Raw genomic sequence first — 18,482 nt, 5'->3', positions numbered from 1 at the left:
AGATGATTCAGCAGATCTCGAGTGAGACAGAAGAAATCCCAATGTCTGGTTAGCATTTAGATATGTGCTTCTAGTTAAATGAATAGTTAAGTACTTTTGGGACATTTGCTTCTTGTCATTCTTGTTCAGACTTAAATGAGAAGATCAATACAACATTCCCACGTGACTCAAATATTAAGTTACAGTCAGGTGACTGCTAGCTTCGCCTACCATAAACACTAAATGCAGTCCAATGGTCAAGACGATACACATTATCTGTAGGGTTTTTTTTATGATGCAGGATAAGGCAGCCAGAGGCAGCCACTGATCTGGCCAATGGTAAAACAACGCCTGTAACTGACAGGAGCATTTGACCAAGTTGGTGCCTCTTGCATCTAACCTGGCAACCCACTGGATCAGTGAGTGGGGCAGGGGGGTGTCCAGGGTCCCTTGTGTCCCACAGCCCAGTCCTTGTGGAGTGGCTGTGCCCTGACAGCTCCATCTCCATGTAGCCATTTCTGACTTTTCTTCCTGTTGTGGCTGGACTCTGTACACAACCTCACCCAGCCTCTCCAGGATCCTGCAGGCCCCCACCCCTTCCCTGTCCAGCTTCAGGCACCTGCCCTTCTTCTTCTGGGGGTTATGCACCCAGACTAACTATTGAGACTTCGAAATGTCACCGATAAAACACTGTGGGTGTTTGAATCAATTTATTGTACACTCTGTGACAAAAAAGTCATTCAGGAATATCTTTCATTTGCCAATGAGTCTTGTAGGAATTATCCAAGTATTGTGCGTTGTCCTAACAGTTACTGTTCCTCTATCTAGTCACATATCCAGGATACATATTGAACAAAAGACAGTCCAGGTGAGTCTTGATAACATTATGTACCATAAAAAGATTTTAAAAAGTTATGTATTTTTGCATTTTGCAAACATGAAGCCATGGTAAAATTACACAGACAACTTAAAGAAAAACAGAGAAAGCATATATATATGTCTATATACAATATATTTCCTCACACATGCACACACAGTATCTATATATTTATGCTGTGCAGTTCTCCTGTGCAATTTGTATCCTGTGGAATCCAATCCAAATTTACAGGCAATATCTTGAGTATTATTAGTATAATACTACAGATTATGTGTGTATTACAATTAAGCCTGTGTGTGTAATAATCCAATCATTGTGAAAGATATATATATGGTGTATATAGTTTTATTTATCACTCAGTCGCTCTTTTCCTCTGCTGAATTTCCCTGCTGTAAGATCAATAAAGTTCATCTTATTTTATAATAGAAGTGAATAAAACACATTTGATTCAGCAACATTGTTAGAAAAATCTGATGTTCAAGGCATTTTAAGTTTCAATAGTATCAAGCTTGAACTACAAACTTTGTCTTCCTGTTAGCAGTCGCTACGTGTTAAAACAAAAACTACAACATAATGAGCTTGACAGGAATTCAGAGGCAAGGGATGTTTGGAGATGCTCCCTCGTGGACTACTTCTGTCTGGGAACAAAACTGAGTTTCACTGGCTTTTTTGGCTGAAACTTCCAGTCAAACTCTATTGGAATCTAAAGGAAGAAATGAATGTGATATCAGAGACATGACAGGAGGGAAGAGTGACAGTCTGAATGCACGTGAATGTGTGTGTCGCTGTGTGTGCAGTGTTACTCTTACCACGGTGTCTTTGCATGTTTCCAAAGTGTAACTCTGCAGGAGACGGACAACGACCATCTTCATGACGAGGATAGCGAAGCGCATCCCAATGCAGTTACGAGGCCCGAGCCCGAACGGCATGTAGGCGTACGGGTTCACCTCCTCCCCGCTGTCTTTACTGAACCTGCACATACAGACAGACACACAGATACTCTTGAGATCATGGAGTCTCCACTGAGAGGGCAGAGCCATGCATGCTTGAACAAGTCTGTGTGAGCCATAAAGCTGGCACAAAGGTACTGGCACTATGACATGGAGGTGACTTGTTGGCTGGAAAGGGCGAGTTAGTACACTGACTTGTTATATCTTTTCAACTTGCACTACTCAACTTGTGTCAGCTGCTGTTTTCAATGTAACAAATGAACTTTCAGTCCCAACTTTTCATCCTGTGCGAGAAGCGTCCACTAAAATTAGTAATTGAACATCTACATTTCCATGTCAAGCATGTAACTCCATCTGTTGAAGGAGATTGTCTGATATAACTGAAAGCTCCAGAACGGCTATTGAGTGGACCTTGTGGGCAGAACGTTTTGCCAAAAGTTACATCATCTTGAGAATTTTTCGTGAAGTATTTATGATTTTAGTAATTACATTTTCTTGTGGAGAAAGAGAATGTTCTTGCTCATATACATTAATGTAAAGTGTGAAAGCTGAGCACTGTGTACTTTTACCTTTCTGGTCTGAAAAGCTCAGGTGAGCTCCAAAAGCGTGGGTCCTTGTGTAACAAATGCACAGGAATCCCAACCAGAGTTCCTGAAGGGATGGTGAAGCCATGGATCTCAACAGTTTTTTTGCACATCCTCTCAAGCCGAGGGGCAGTGGGCGTCAAACGCTGTGACTCAGCAAGAACCTGGTCCAGATACTGCAGACCCACAAGATCCTCGTATGAAATGGGAGACTAAAGTAACACAGACACAAACAGATCAGGATTAGAACATTATCTGTATGTTAGTTAGAAATGACAACAAATCACATGCAAAATGACTGTACATCTCTCGGTATGCTGGCATCGATTTCTTCATGCAGGGTCTGCAACGCATCAGGGTTGACGGCCAGGTTGTAAAGGAGGTAACTGAGAGTAACACTGGTGGTCTCATAGCCACCAAAGATGAAAATGAAGGCCTGGGAAAGTATCTCGTGTTCAGTCAAACCTACAAGAAAATGAAGTGAAGGAAAAGACATGAAGACAGCCGTATATCAGCCTGTGGCTGTTAATGAATGGCTTATATTCTTTGCAGATATGAGGACGTGTTCCATGCATCACAACTGTTTTACATGTTAAAAAAAATCCTTATTGTTCACTTAACTGTTTTAATCTCAAAAGATGAGATGAGTTTAACGATTGTTCGGACAGAAAAGCAACCTCACATTTAATGCTTACTCCTGACATTATCAAAGCCTAAATCAAAATGATCAGTAGGACCTTAACCAGTGATTATTTAGTTACTGCTTAATCAGAGATTTATTTTCTCAATACATTGGTTAGTCATTTGCTGTATAAAATGTCTGAGAAAATCATGAAAAATGCCTGTCACAACTTCTTAAAGCCTTCAAAGTAGATTGTTTGTGCGTCTAAAACACAACGACATTCAGTTTAAAATGAAACAGAAAAAGCTGCAAACCTTTATATCTGAGGAACCAGAATCAGAGACTGTTTGACATTTTGGACTTAAGGACTTTATCAATTATCAGAGGTTAATTAATTAATGTGTTAATTAACAGTTGGCTATTCATTTTTTGTCAGTATCAACTAAAGGATTAATCGACTGATCCTTATCAAAATCCAATGACCAGTAGATAAGCTTCAAGCTGGTTACTCTTCACAGTGTCGCGTAGTCAGATCATCGATCATGTTCTATCTACCATGAAGCGAGTGGAAATTAATTTAGGAATGACTTCAGTTGGAAGATTTACAGGTATATTTGGGGAAAAACACTGCCACTCATCTGGGTGGATGTTGAGTTGTCTTGTTGTGTTGCCTCATAAACAGACTCTTGTGTGTTTCTCCTGAGCTGAATCACTTGATGAGGAAATGAATGGAAATTAAGAACGAGTGCTGATGAATTTAGAGAGGTGAAAACCTACCTTTACTTGGCTGATCTTGTTCATTCTTAGTCTCTGATTCTGGTATCTCGTTCTGAATCATCACCTGCAGGAAGTCTGCTCGAATCTAGATCGGCACAGAGAACATTCACTGTCGACTCAAAATGCACAAAATTTAAACTTGCACTTTAAACTTAAAATGTGATGACATTAATTTGAGTGAGACTGAACAGCAGAAGAAGCAAGTATAGTTGGAAGATGAAGCTTTTCCACCCCACTGTCCCCATGGGGTTAAAGGAAAAGTTCAACATTTTAACATGAATGAGTTAGATGAGAAGATCAATATCACTCTCATGTCTGTCCGTTAAAAATAAAGCTAGGACTCTTTACCATGAAGACTGGAGGTAGAGGGAAACAGCTAGCCTGGCTTTGTCCAATGGTAAAAACAAGTCCCCCTAGCAGCATCTTGTTTTTAAAATCCACAAGTGTTTTTTTGGGAGTTTAATAAGTTGGATTATATGTCAGAGTAGAATTTAAAAAGTCAAGAAATAGGAATATAACCCTGTGTAAAAACCACAACTTCTCTATTTCACATGTTGGTCTTTGGAAAAATGAAAACAAAGCACATACAGCATGGTAACTCGTGAGCTTTAGGAGTGCTGACAGCAGGATTTTGTTAACTGCTGGACAGAGCCAGACTAGCTGTTTCTTCACGTTACAGATGAAGTGCTCACAGATTCATCTGCATGATGCTGGTCTTTCAATCTCTTAATGATGTTGTAGAAATAATCCACACTGAGTCTGGGCATCAGGTCAATATCCAGGAGCTTCAGCAGACGGGCACTAAAGGGAAACATTACTGAAAAGAGACCAAAAGGGTTTTTTTTTAATCCATTTTCAAAGTAACAGTCATGTAACAGAGATAAAAGGAGTACATACATATTAAGAATACAAAGGAAAAGTTGAAGTTAAGAATCTTCTTCAGATGAACAATAATTGGGTCTTCTGGATTGTTCATGGAGTCTGCCTCGACACTGAAAGATGCACTGGTCACAACATCCAAACTGTAAGGTGCCAAAAATCTACAGCAGAAAAAAGAGAGCTGTTTTTTTCCAGAACTAACACTGATGAAGTGTAATAATTATGGAATGATATGTCATATTATAACAGATTAACAACATACTGTTTGACATCGACGGGTTCATCCGAGTTTGTTTGTCCCAGTTTTTCAATGAGTCGGTCTGCATAGCGTGCAATGATGGGGAACATCTTCAAGACAGACAAGTTGTGGAATGTTTTTAATTTACTGTACATTCAACAGAGAAATACATGTAGACACAAACTGTAGACACATATATGGAGACATGATCTGCAGACATAGATAAATGCATTTGTATTGCTGAACTTGGTCACAAGAAGCAGACTGCAGAAGCAGTTAGTGAGCTCAGATATGATACTGACCTGTTTCATTCTTCCACTGGTGAAGCACGGCGATAAAGTGCTCCGAATTCTTTTCCACCTTTCGTCTTTAACGTTCGTAATGGCATCATCCATAGGTCCTGCCAGTATGCTATCCTGTGAACATGAGAACAGTTATGAGAAAACTACACTGAATGTTTTGATTCTTGTTCAGAAGAGTTACAGTTTGCCTCCTCCAACATTTCTCCCTCTCAGACCACAAAGCTCAGTGTGTCTGCCCAGAGCTGAATCGTATGTACACACATTAAACTTCCTTTGGGTAAAATCGTTTTTTTTTTTTTTAATATTTATGTATTGACAAAACATACCAATGTACAAACATGTTCATGTGAGATCATATATTTCCAACATGGTAACTTTGAAGAAAAGGATGATTGTAAAGTTGTCTATATATGGTATCAAAGTTGATTTATTAGTCACATTACTAATAAATTGTATATATTGTATATATGGAAACTGGAAGCAGCCTCAGACAAAACCCAGATGAAGGCAGGATAGAGGAAAAGGTTTGGTGAAAAAAGCAATGTGCACTGGACAAGCTGTGGGGCGTGTTTTAATTTAGGTGTAATTCTTTCCTTTTGGAACATTTCCCAGTTTCCGGTGTACAGCGGCTTCACAATGACGTGTCCAGACATGAGAGTGCCATCTTGTTTTGTCGTGAACAATAAAGAATGTTTTGTTTTTTCAAGATGTGCGTGTGGTCTGCTGTAAACCTCGACCATAAATCTCTGACTCTGTGTAATCTACAGGATATTGCTGTAAACCTTTGCTTGGCTCACCCATGCTCCACTTTTAAATATTGCTGCGTCATTGCAGAAAAACAGTCCCGCATTTCTTAACATGGCCCCGTTTAACATGCAGAGTGCTGTATGGGACTTCCCAGAGTCGTGTAATTTGATTAATAGCGAACACAGCATTGACTGCAAGTGTTACTTTGTCATAGAACATGATATTCTGAATTGTCGTATATATTTTGGTGTACGATAACATGCAACAAGAGCAGTGCCTTACCCTGCGGTTGGTAAACACAGAGTAGCACTCCTTCACCAACACAGTTTTAATAATCTCAGGGTCTGACAACATAAACACTGGTTTTCGTCCTTCGAACAACCTGCACAAAAGCATAAAAATACCACAGTATGAAATTTGAGCTATTGATTTTAATATAATTATAATTAATTTCATATTTTATAAAACATCCACATGAGATCAAGGACTGAATATATGTAGATCTACATTTTTGCCAATTCATGCAAGGAAAGAAATATCTTTATCTTTCTGTGACAAGACATCCTTTCACAACAAAACACTGATTATCATTACAATTATTTTGCATTACTACATTCTGATGGTATACTGGGACATGCAAGCTAGTTCATGAAGGCTGTCCATAGCTGACATAGACCTAAATAGTGTCTCAGTATGTGCATGTAGTAAAATTATATATATATAATCTTTAAATACTTGAAGTAACAGTATGCAGTGCATCATACAGTAGTGAAAAGTAACAAACTGTACAATTCTGAGGTACTTGTACTTTACCTAAATATTTACATTTTCCAATGCTTTATAATTGTTGAATTTCAGGGCCAAATAATCTACTTTTCACACTATGATATTAATTTGACAGATATAGTTGGAAGTTTCTTTTCAGAATAAAATGTTACTTTATAATAATGCTTTGTTACAGATTAAATCAGATACCCCCTTAAAAAAAGACCTGTCGGGCCCCCTTGCCATGTTTCCATCATTGTTTCCCGTCTGAACATCTCAGGTGGTTTCACTTGAATACAATTTAAAGGTCTAAGAGGAAAAACTGTCCAATTGACTCATTCAGTCAAGCATCTGAGTACTTCTTCCGCTACTGATGTCACCTGTAGGTGATGGCCTTGAAAGATGAAGCAACAACTCACCCCCACACATCCCCGTACTTGTCTTGGCACTCATTGTCAAAAATAAGCCCCTACAAGGAATATGAGAAACACATGTTCAAGGGTTAAAAGGTTAAAAGGTCAGAGAGCTTCGAACAGGTACACTCATAAAACGTATGGAAAGTCAGCCAGTGCCAGGCAGGTTACTGAGACTGCTGAATTATGTTGTATGAAAAAAAAAGGTTACATTTAATAAATGTGATCAGGCGAGGAGGCGCTGGATATAGAACTTAAAGATGAAGTGTCTACAGAGTAAACATGATTGCTTGGTTAATGTCAGACACAGTCACATTCGTGTTAAAACGTGACACAGACTTCTCTTATTCCGGGGAGAAGTGACACAGCTTTTTTACTGATGTTTCAGCCGTAATCAATGGATGTCGATGATCAGTGATTTAACACAATCTTTCTGGTGATGCAGCAAGTTTTACACACTTTTAGTTATCCTTGGAGCAACAAGCTCCTTATCTTTAACCAATAAGTAATAAATTAGTATAGAATTTTTTTTAATAATTAAAAAAAATTTGTGAGTGTTGTTTGTTCGTATTCCTGCTGCACTCTCAAAAACTAAAAACCACATTGAAAAAAGGCTTTCATTGTCAACAGATTTACACCTGGTGGCGACTTTACAAACACTCTAATCCCTGTTTCTCAGTGGTCAAATCCATCAACTCCTTACATAACAGTCTCTACCGTTTGTGTTGGTTTACCTGCACCTTACCTTTTTGAAGTATAGTAGAGTTCCAACATAAGGCAGAGGCCTAGGTCCGCCTATTCCCTGTTTTCTGAAAAACCTAAATGGCCAAATGCCATACCTATATTATAAAAAAAAAGACAGTTATACCTTTTACACGGACACGGATCAAAATGAAAACAGCTTAAGTAACAATCGCCAACGCAGGACTGTGAATGAGCCCCAGCAATCGCAGATACGACGAGCAGTACGACTTTGACAGAGACTACTCACAGTAATAACAGGGTGAGGCAGAGAGCCAGCAGAGTCCAGGTGGTCGCTGAAAACAACGCAAAGACAAACATGTTGACTTGGTGTCGAGAGAGAGCTGAACGCAACCAGATGACAAATGAGGAAACGGGCCGGAAAACATGAACTTAAAGGCCGACGGTGGGAGGAGCTCAGAGACTAGAGTTCAAGAAATTAGCGGATGGTTCGGTTCGGTTCGGCTCGGCCGTTTATCTTTTTTGCTATTGTGGATCGTACCTGACAGCCTCTCTAGTTTCTTGGTGTCACCTCTTTTGAGGTTTCAAGCGAGTTGACAAACACCATCCCGTCTGTACCCTCTATTAAGAATCATACACAGCCCACATAGATAATAGTAATACAATAATAAGGAAGTACTAAGGGCTGGTCGTTATTAACCTTAACTTCGGCTTCAACACGGCCAATGCTGCTCGCCAGAGTTTACGGGGAAGTTACGCCGAAAAGATTATTTACAAATTAAACGTGTAAATTAAACAAATGCTGAAAATACATGTGTTGTCATTTTCCGTAAACGATGAAAATACTGACTGTATGTCGTGTTTTTTTTATGTTGATTGTGCAATGTAGGAGCGGCTAATGGAGACTAGTGTCCTTAACACTAAATCGGCCATTTTTACACAACCGTTACCTGAACGCCGTCACCGCCGATTTGGCTAGGTGGTCCCAAAACTCAGTGTAACTCGGTTAATGTAGGTCGTTAAAATTAGACATGTTACTACTTATGTGGGGTGTAACAACATGTTATGGGGTAGACAGCGAGAGGCTACACAGCATAATGAATCCTCAGGATGTTGGCTTAACTATAACGTTATCGACAGCGGTTAGAGCGCCATCCACTGGCTGTTTACTGTAGCTGTCAAAAAATTACTTAAACGCACGAGACACTGAATAAGACTGAAAACACGAAATGTGGCGGTATACAGTCAAACACAAAGGAAGGCTACAGTTACTTCATTTTGTTACATACCCGTAGATTAATTATACATGGTTAGCGGAGGTTTTGCTAGCATTCAATTAGGATGCCATTAGTTAACTCTAACCTTATTAAGTAAGTTCAATTTTGTAATGCATCACTACTTCGCCTCTGTCGAGACCTTCTCTGTATGTGGACATTCCGTCGTGGGTATGTTATTCATTTCTGATGATGACCGGTGGCAGATAATGAGCTAGCACACTATCCTCCAAACATGGCGGTTCTCGTTGTGCCAATGGTTACATCGACCTACAAGTATGTCCAACAAGGCCACCGTACTGCGACTGTATGTAAACAGGAAGAATGTAAATGACATAAAAGGTTATTACTAGTGTCAAATGTGGGTTTCCTAATGGTACTGAGGTTTATGGCTACATTTAAATTTGAGTGGGAATCAGTCAGTCAGTAACAAGTTATCCATTTTGATGATGAATTTTGCTCATCAAATCTCTTTTGCTATAATCACTTAGAAAAGTTAAATGAAAACTGATGAAAGTTGGTTAGATTTAGATCAAGTGAGGAAAAAGTTCATGTGAAGCTGGTCAGCAGGTGTCTCTGGTGAAGCTGAATCAGCCACCAGAGGGAGACAAATGTCCATCAATGAATAGCATGGTGCAATAACATCCTCTCTGTTGACACATTTGGAAAAATGATTGGTATGGTGTCTGACGTGATGCAAGAAGCAAATGCCAAATGAGATGAAACACTGCGACGTTTGGATCAATTTATTTACAGAAAGGTCCTTCACGAATATGTTTTGTGAAGGAGTCCTGTGGGAATTATCGTACGTATTGTGCACTGTCCTGCAGTCAGTGTCCTTTTTGTGGTCACTCGATATTTCTTTAATAAAAGACACTCAAGGAGAGTTATTAAGACTGTCATGTAAATTCATGTACTCTGCCATAAAAAGACTTATTTATGGCACAGTACATGAATTTACATGTGATTTTTGCAGACATCAACATATAGTAAATTTACACATTCAAGACAATTCATAGACAAGTGGAGTAGTGAAAAAAATCACATTTGATTCAGCAACATTGTTAGAAAAATCTGATGTTCAAGGCAAGTTCAGTTTCAATAGTATCAAGCTTGAACTACAAAATGTGTCTTTCTGTTAGCAGTCGCTACGTGTTAAAACAAAAACTACAACATAATGAGCTTGACGGGAATTCAGAGGCAAGGGATGTTTGGAGATGCTTCCTTGTGGACTACTGCTGTCTGGGAACAAAACTGAGTTTCACTGGCTTTTGTGGCTGGTACTTCCAGTTAAACTCCATCGGAATCTAAAGGAAGAAATGAATGTGATATCAGAGACATGACAGAAGTGCGGCAGTCTGAATGCACGTGAATGTGTGTGTCGCTGTGTGTGCAGTGTTACTCTTACCACGGTGTCTTTGCATGTTTCCAAAGTGTAACTCTGCAGGAGACGGACAACGATCGTCTTCATGACGAGGATAACGAAGCGCATCCCAATGCAGTTACGAGGCCCGAGCCCGAACGGCATGTACACGTACGGGTTCACCTCCTCCCCGCTGTCTTTACTGAACCTGCACATACAGACAGACACACAGATACTCTTGAGATCATGGAGTCTCCACTGAGAGGGCAGAGCCATGCATGCTTGAAAAAGTCTGTGTGAGTAAAAGCTGTTATACCCAGTGTTATTTAATGTAGTATTTTAAGTCAGACACAAAGGAACTGACAATAGGGCTGCACAATACTGCACACTGTACTGATATCTGAAGAACAGTTTTTATGTAATTGCAATAAAAATCTAGTTGCCAGTGGAGTGGACCTGACACAACAATGCTGAAGTTTCCCTGAAGATGCTGACTATAACACTGCAGTCACAAGTGAAAGCATTTTTTGCAAATCAAAGTTAAATATTAACACAATTAACTGAAAATTGACGTTCAAGTTGAAATGTATTCGTGATGCCAATATATTACGAATATTATTGTGCACCCCTAAATTTTGTGAAATTATAACTGTATGTTTCATTTTATTGGTACATGCAGTGCCTGTCTGTGTCTACACATTAGACTGAGAGTCCTTCTCTCTGGGGCCTGAGACCCTCATGTCTCATGAATAGTGTTACATATGGATACTGTCATCAGTTCACTGAGCAGCAAACATGCAGATTTTTGGATTTTTCAGTTTGAGTGGCACTAAAGTGGTACTGGTTGTAATAAGCCACACAGTTAAACAAGCCAGAGTGCCCTTCCACATAGCAAACAGAAAATGTTTCCTTTACCTTTTCCATGTTGCAGCCACACCAAATGTAAGAAATATCGGATAAAGGAATTCTGTGTTAAGCCTAGAATTTACATGCTGAATAAGCCAAAATGGGAACATTTAAAGCAAAAAAAAGTTGAGTCCATAAATAATAAAATGGACTCTTGCTAATGTATACTGAATGTATACATGATACATTTACATACACATGATGTATACACAAATGAACTTTGAACATTTTGGTGTACTTTTACCTTTCTGGTCTGAAAAGCTCAGGTGAGCTCCAAAAGCGTGGGTCCTTGTGTAACGAATGCACAGGAATCCTAACCATGGTTCCTGCAGGGATGGTGAAGCCATGGATCTCAACAGTTTTTTTGCACATCCTCTCAAGCTGAGGGGCAGTGGGCGTCAAACGCTGTGACTCAGCAAGAACCTGGTCCAGATACTGCAGACCCATCAGATCCTCGTATGAAATAGGAGACTAGAGGCCAAAGTAACACAGACACAAACAGATGAAGACGAGAACATCACCTGTATGTTAGTTAGAAATGACAACAAATCACATGCAAAATGACTGTACATCTCTCGGTATGCTGGCATCGATTTCTTCATGCAGGGTCTGCAACGCATCAGGGTTGACGGCCAGGTTGTAAAGGATGTAACTGAGAGTAACACTGGTGTTTTCATAGCCACCAAAGATGAAAATGAAGGCCTGGGAAAGTATCTCGTGTTCAGTCAATCCTACAAGAACATAAAGTAAAAGAAAAGACATGAAGGGGAGCCGTATATCAGCCTGTGGCTGTTAATGAATGGTTTATATTCTTTATTATTCACTTAATTGACTTTCATTGATCAAAAGATAAGTGTAAAGATTATTTGGACATAAAAGTAAGCTCACATTTAATGCTTGATGAATATTTATTTAAACAAATCCCTGCATGTCTGGCTGGCATCTCTAAGTGGATGTTTGTGCACCTCTTGAAGCTGAACCTTGACAAGACCGAGCTGAATGTAGACACTACATGGACTGAACGCTGGAGACCAGGTGTCCTCCACTGCCAGCATCGCTGCAACAAACCACTCCTGCAGATTATTTCTCCAAGAGATCAGGAGGATATGCATCTGTTCTTCACCCAGGACTGTGCGCTGGCTCTTGTCATCTCACGCCTACACCAGTGCAACAAATTCCTGGCAGTGCTGCCTGCATGTCTTGCTGACCTCTGCAGCTCATCAAAAATCTGCAGCAGCCCGACTGGTCTTCAACCGTCCTACATTCCCCCACACTACACCACTCCTCCACAATGGCTACTGGTGGCTGCTCTAATCCCCTTCAGAACGCTGGTACTTGCCTACCATGCTTTGAATGGCTCAGGCCCATCCTTCATCCAAGACATGGTCAAACCATCCACCTCAGCCCCTCCACTTCACTCTGCTGCTGCCCGCCCACGTACAACTCCTGTTTGTAGTTATCTTGTTGTACACAGGCTTTTATGTGTTTCTCATGAGCTGAATCATGTGATGAAGGTGAAGTACTATGCAGGTGAAAACCTACCTTTACTTGGCTGATCTTGTTCATTCTTAGTCTCTGATTCTGGTATCTCGCTGTCAATCATCACCTGCAGGAAGTCTGCTCGAATCTAGATCAGCAAAAAGAGAACAATGCTCAAAATTAAGACGAAACCTACTAAACTTGTTAACTTTTTGGACAGAGTCAGGTGACCTGTTTCCCCCTGTTTCTAGTTTAATGCTAAGCGTGGCAAATAAGTACATTTCCCAAAATATTGAGCTATTACTTTAATTCTCAGCATTCTTTTTTTCACTTGGTACAGATAAAATGCTCACAGATTCATCTGCATGATGCTGGTCCTTAAATCTCTTAATGATGTTGTAGAAATAATCCACACTGAGTCTGGGCATCATGTCAATATCCAGGAGCTTCAGCAGACGGGCACTAAAGGGAAACATTACTGAAAAGAGACCAAAAGGGTTTTTTATCCATTTGCAAAGTGCACAGATGATCAAATTATCTCATGTAACAGAGATAAAAGGAGTAGATACCTATTAAGAATATAAAGAAAAAGTTGAAGTTAAGAATCTTCTTGAGATTAACAATAAGTGGATCCTCTGGATTGTTTATGGAGTCTGCCTCGACACTGAAAGATGCACTGGTCACAACATCCAAACTGTAAGGTGCCACAAATCTACAGCAGAAAAAAGAGAGCTGTTTTTTTCCAGAACTAACACTGATGAAGTGTAATAATTATGGAATGATATGTCATATTATAACAGATTAACAACATACTGTTTGACATCGATGGGTTCATCCAAGTTTGTTTGTCCCAGTTTTTCAATGAGTCGGTCTGCATAGCGTGCAATGATGGGGAACATCTTCAAGAAAGACAAGTTGTGGAATGTTTTTAATTTACTGTACATTCAACAGAGAAATACATGTAGACACAAACTGTAGACACATATATGGAGACATGATCTGCAGACATAGATAAATGCATTTGTATTGCTGAACTTGGTCACAAGAAGCAGACTGCAGAAGCAGTTAGTGAGCTCAGATATGACACTGACCTGTTTCATTCTTCCACTGGTGAAGCATGGCGATAAAGTGCTCCGAATTCTTTTCCACCTTTCGTCTTTAACTGATACAACGGCATCATCCAGAGGTCCTCCCATTATGTTTTCCTGTGAACATGAGTACAGATATGAGAAAACTACACTGAATGTTTCGATTCTTGTTCAGAAGAGTTACAGTTTGCCTCCTCCAACATTTCTCCATCTCAGACCACAAAGCTCAGTGTCGGCCCAGAGCTGAATGATCTGTACATACACTGAATGATTTTTTCATTTGATTAAAATATTTATATTTATATTTATACAATACATACCAATCCGCAAACACAAATACTTCTAATATGGTGACACGAAAAGGATGATTGTAAATTGTTGTATATATGGCATCGAACGTGATTTATTAGTCACATGGCCAAGAAATTTACGTTTTCAAGAAGTAAAAGCTTTAAAGCCCACAAGTGGGGTATTTGCTGACATATTTTATGTCGTTCAACATAATATGAAAATCTCTTAAACTTATATTAACCACAAACCTTATTTCAGGCATCGAACAAAAAAATATTCAAAAAACCAATTGACTTTGAGACAAGGAAACGAAAGCGCAACAATGTTAACTCATTTCTGGGCTTTAGGACTCATTCCTGCAGCACCCAATGTTAAAAATTATTTGTATTTGGGATCCCCATTCCTCCAAGTTTCCTGAAAATCCAGCCAGTAATTTTTCCATAATCCAGGGAAACAGACAAACAAAGCATCAAACAAACCGATTGAAAAATATCACCTCATGATGGAAGTAAAGATACACTGTGGGGACTGCATGAGGTCATCAGCAGCGTCAAACAGACCTCAGAACTGTTTTACCTAAATTCCACCAGAGTGTCCACACCACCACCAGGGTAAACAACACCCTGGGACCGTGTTTACACCAACATGCCACTGTTAAAGTATGGACAGTTGAAGCTACAGCAGCTCCACAGGACTGACACACAACAGACTGGCACATGTTCAGAGCCACTCAGGAGACCCACATCAATTTTGACAAATATACATTATCAGTCATCAGACATCGTAAATCAATAAAATGTTGATGATGTGGCGATCACAAGTCAATACATTAACTCCCCAAACAGGATGCCTGGATGAATGGGGAGGTGAGGGTCCTATCCCGAGCCAAGAAAAGCTTCCAGTCAGATGACGAGGAAGTACTCAACACCACCAGAGCAAGACTGAAGGAGGCAAAGCGGAGAGAGACCTCAACACCAAAGATATGTGGCAAGTGATTCATCAAAGGCTACAAAAGCAGGAGCGCCCCCATCGTGTATGAGGCCACGTTGCCAGATGAGCTTAACATATTTTATGCTCACTTTGATCTTCACAATAAAGGGTAAGCTGTCAAGTGTACTCTGCCTCCAGAGGACCAGCCACTGTCAGTATCCACAGCAGATAGAAGAAAAACCCTGATGAATGTGAGTAAAGCTGCTGGGCCTGATAACATCCCTGGCTGTGTACTAAGAACATGTGCCCACTGGCTAGCTGATCATCACTGACATTCTTAACTGCCACAGAAGAGTGTTCCCACCTGCTGCAAGACAGCTTCGACTGTCCCTGTGCCAAAAAGAGTCTGCAGAATACTGGTTCTCTAGCGCATCAAAACAACATCCCGGCCAGCCTGGACCCTCACCAGTTTGCACTGTGGATGCCATCTCCACTGCCCTCCACTCAGTCATCACACACCTTGCAAATAACGACACCGCCATCAGAATGATTTCAGATCAGCATTCAACACCATCTCCCCCATGACATTGGCAAACTTAGCACTCTGGGCTGGAGTACCACTCTGCAACTCGATATTGGATTCCTCACAGACAGACAGTTGGGATTGGAGGTCACACCTCCTCCACTTTAGTGCTGAACAGCGGAGCCCCCCAGTTCTGTGTGCTCAGCCCCCTCCTGTACACCCATGACTGGAACCCCTGCCTTGGAGAGAGCTCTGTGAGTGTGTGGGTGACACCACCATCATTGGCTGAAGTACAAACAACAATGAAAGTTCATATCAGGAGGAAATGAACAGTCTTTCAGAGGGGAGCACAGAGAACAACTTGCTGCTCAGCATCAACAAAACCAGGAGGCTGATTGTTGATTGTAGAAAAACAGAGGCAAAGACATACACCTCAGTGGAGCTCAGGTGGAGCAGACCTTAAACTTAACTGGGCAAAATTTCCATGCCAAATTCTAGTCAACTATTGCAGAGAAGCAATAGAAAGTATCTGATTGGACATATTATATTATTATATTTGTATATATTTGTGCAAGGTTCAGGACACGAGGGCTCTGTGGTGGGTGATTAAAACCATCCAGAACATCACTGGCACACATTAACCGAGCATCAGTGATATCAGTGAGGTACCTGCACCAAGTCCAAAGTATACTAAAAGACAATACCCACGCCAGCCACAGCCTGTTCACTTTGCTGCCGCCTGGCAAGTGATACAGAAGTATCCACCATTGTACCACTAGACTACAGAGCAGATTCTTTGAACAGGCTGCAAGACTCCTCAAGTTGTCCTCCACACTCCACCATAAAAAATATTTTTTCTTGTGTGGCATAGAGGAACAACAACTGGCATTGCATTGTGGGATCCTGTTAGTGGAATGACAAATAAATGAACCTTGAACCTTGAACAGGAACAGTGCCTTACCCTGCGGTTGGTAAACACAGAGTAGAACTCCTTCACCAACACAGTTTTAATAATCTCAGGGTCCGTCACCGTTAAAATTGGTCTTCGTCCTTCGAACAACCTGCACAAAATACACAAAAGTATCTCATCATAAAGTTTGAACTACTGATTGAACAATATTTTATTAAAACATCCACATGAGCTCAAAGACTGAATATATGTAGATTTACATTTTTGCCAATTCATGCAAGGAAAGAAATATGTTCTTTCTGTGGCAAGACATCCTTTTACAACAAACACTGATAATCATTACAAATATTTGCATTATTACATTCTGATGGTATACTGGGACACGCAAGCTAGTTCATGAAGGCTGTCCATAGCTGACATAAACCGAAATGGTGCCTCAGGTGATGGTGCAGTAAAATTACATAGAAAATAGTTGTGATTTTAAAAGGTGATTTCCTCGTGTTTACATCCTACTTGTCAACATTAAATGTTAATATAACGCATTTCAATTGAAAAAAAAGACAAACAATCAACTTTAAGCCTGTTTTAGGAATCCAATCTTTAAATACTTGAAGTAACAGTATGCAGTACATCATCCAGTGGTGAAAAGTATCAAACTGTACAATTCTGAGGTATTTGTACTTTACCTCAATATTTATATTTTCCAGTACTTAATAATTGCTGCATTTCAGTTCCAAATAATGTATTTTTCACACTTCGATCTTTAGTTCACAGATATAGTTGGATGTTTCTTTTCAGAATAAAATGTTAAATTATAATAATGCTTTATTAGAGATTAAACCTGCTGTTTTCTATATTTTAGCTTGTGACCAATTCTTTAAAAAAAAAAACTTCTTAGATGGTTTCATTAAAAATAACTATTTACAGCTCAAAGAGGAAAACCATTTAATATTTCATTAAAAAGAGCACAGATTAGAGAAAAGTTAAAAAAGAATAGTACAAATTTGCATTGCAGAACTTTTAGCTTTTTTTCTTCTGTCACATTAATCATCTAATGACTCCTCTGAGGGGCCCTGGCTCCTAGTTTGTAATGGTACATTTACAGCAATATGTAAAAGCAATGCGTCTGAGTACTTCTTCCACCACTGATGTCACCTCTGGTTTTTAACCTTGAAAGATGAAGCAACAACTCACCCCCAGACATCTCCGTACTTGTCTTGGCACTCATTGTCAAAAGTAAGTCCCTACAAGGAAATTGCATAAAGTGTTAAAAGGTTTAACTGCCACAGAGCTTCAAACAGGTACACTCATAAAATGTACAGATAAGACAAGCAATGAGTGTCAGGCAGGTTACTGCTGAATTATATTTTAGGAAAAAGGCTTTCATTATCATCAAATGTACACATGATAAGGACACATACATTTCTACGGTTTGTGTTTGTTTACCTGTGCCTTACCTTTCTGAAGTGTAGTAGTGTTCCAAAAAAAGGCAGAGGCCTTGGTCCGCGTATTCCCAGTTTTTTAAAAAACCTATGAGGCCAAATGCCATACCTATATTACAAAAAAGACAGTTATACTTGTTACATGAACAGGGATCAATACAAAAAACAGCTTAACAAACAATCGTCACTGTAGGACTGTGGATGGAAATCTGGCATATGACGAACCAGTACGACTTTGACAGCTACAGACACAGATGCAGAAACTACTCACAGTAAAAACAGGGTGAAACAGAGAGCCAGCAAAGTCCAGGTGGTTGCTGAAAACAATGCAAAGACAAACATGTTGACTTTGGGTTGAGAGAGAGGTGACAGAAACCACGGAAAAAGAGAAAGTATGCTGGAGCCAAATGACTTTATAACTAGCAGGCAGTGGGCGGATCT

General features: G+C 39.9%; 2 protein-coding genes across 2 annotated transcripts; both read right to left on the bottom strand.

Moving 5' to 3' along the window:
• Window positions 1–674: 674 nt before the first annotated feature.
• On the bottom strand, window positions 675–8,247 carry LOC121614059 (cytochrome P450 3A27-like). Its single transcript, XM_041947831.1, has 13 exons — window positions 8,125–8,247; window positions 7,879–7,972; window positions 7,140–7,189; window positions 6,238–6,337; window positions 5,209–5,322; window positions 4,931–5,016; window positions 4,687–4,829; window positions 4,482–4,606; window positions 3,790–3,874; window positions 2,695–2,855; window positions 2,376–2,602; window positions 1,666–1,828; window positions 675–1,559 (listed from the first exon to the last, which is right to left on the bottom strand). Exons 1-13 carry the CDS (start codon window positions 8,193–8,195, stop codon window positions 1,485–1,487), a joined length of 1,494 nt encoding a protein of 497 aa, XP_041803765.1. The 5' UTR covers window positions 8,196–8,247; the 3' UTR covers window positions 675–1,484.
• A 2,067-nt stretch (window positions 8,248–10,314) lies between these two features.
• Window positions 10,315–18,383, bottom strand: LOC121614060 (cytochrome P450 3A30-like). The gene is made up of 13 exons (XM_041947832.1): window positions 18,313–18,383; window positions 18,057–18,150; window positions 17,794–17,843; window positions 16,651–16,750; window positions 13,949–14,062; window positions 13,671–13,756; window positions 13,427–13,569; window positions 13,211–13,335; window positions 12,921–13,005; window positions 11,949–12,109; window positions 11,623–11,849; window positions 10,518–10,680; window positions 10,315–10,416 (listed from the first exon to the last, which is right to left on the bottom strand). Exons 1-13 carry the CDS (start codon window positions 18,381–18,383, stop codon window positions 10,342–10,344), a joined length of 1,494 nt encoding a protein of 497 aa, XP_041803766.1. The 3' UTR covers window positions 10,315–10,341.
• Window positions 18,384–18,482: the final 99 nt, after the last annotated feature.

This window comes from Chelmon rostratus, chromosome 11, assembly GCF_017976325.1.
Source record: "Chelmon rostratus isolate fCheRos1 chromosome 11, fCheRos1.pri, whole genome shotgun sequence".
NCBI classification, from domain to species: Eukaryota; Metazoa; Chordata; class Actinopteri; order Chaetodontiformes; family Chaetodontidae; genus Chelmon; species Chelmon rostratus.
The sequence above is the reverse complement of the archived record's forward strand: the minus strand, read 5'-3'. Positions and strand labels throughout refer to the sequence as shown.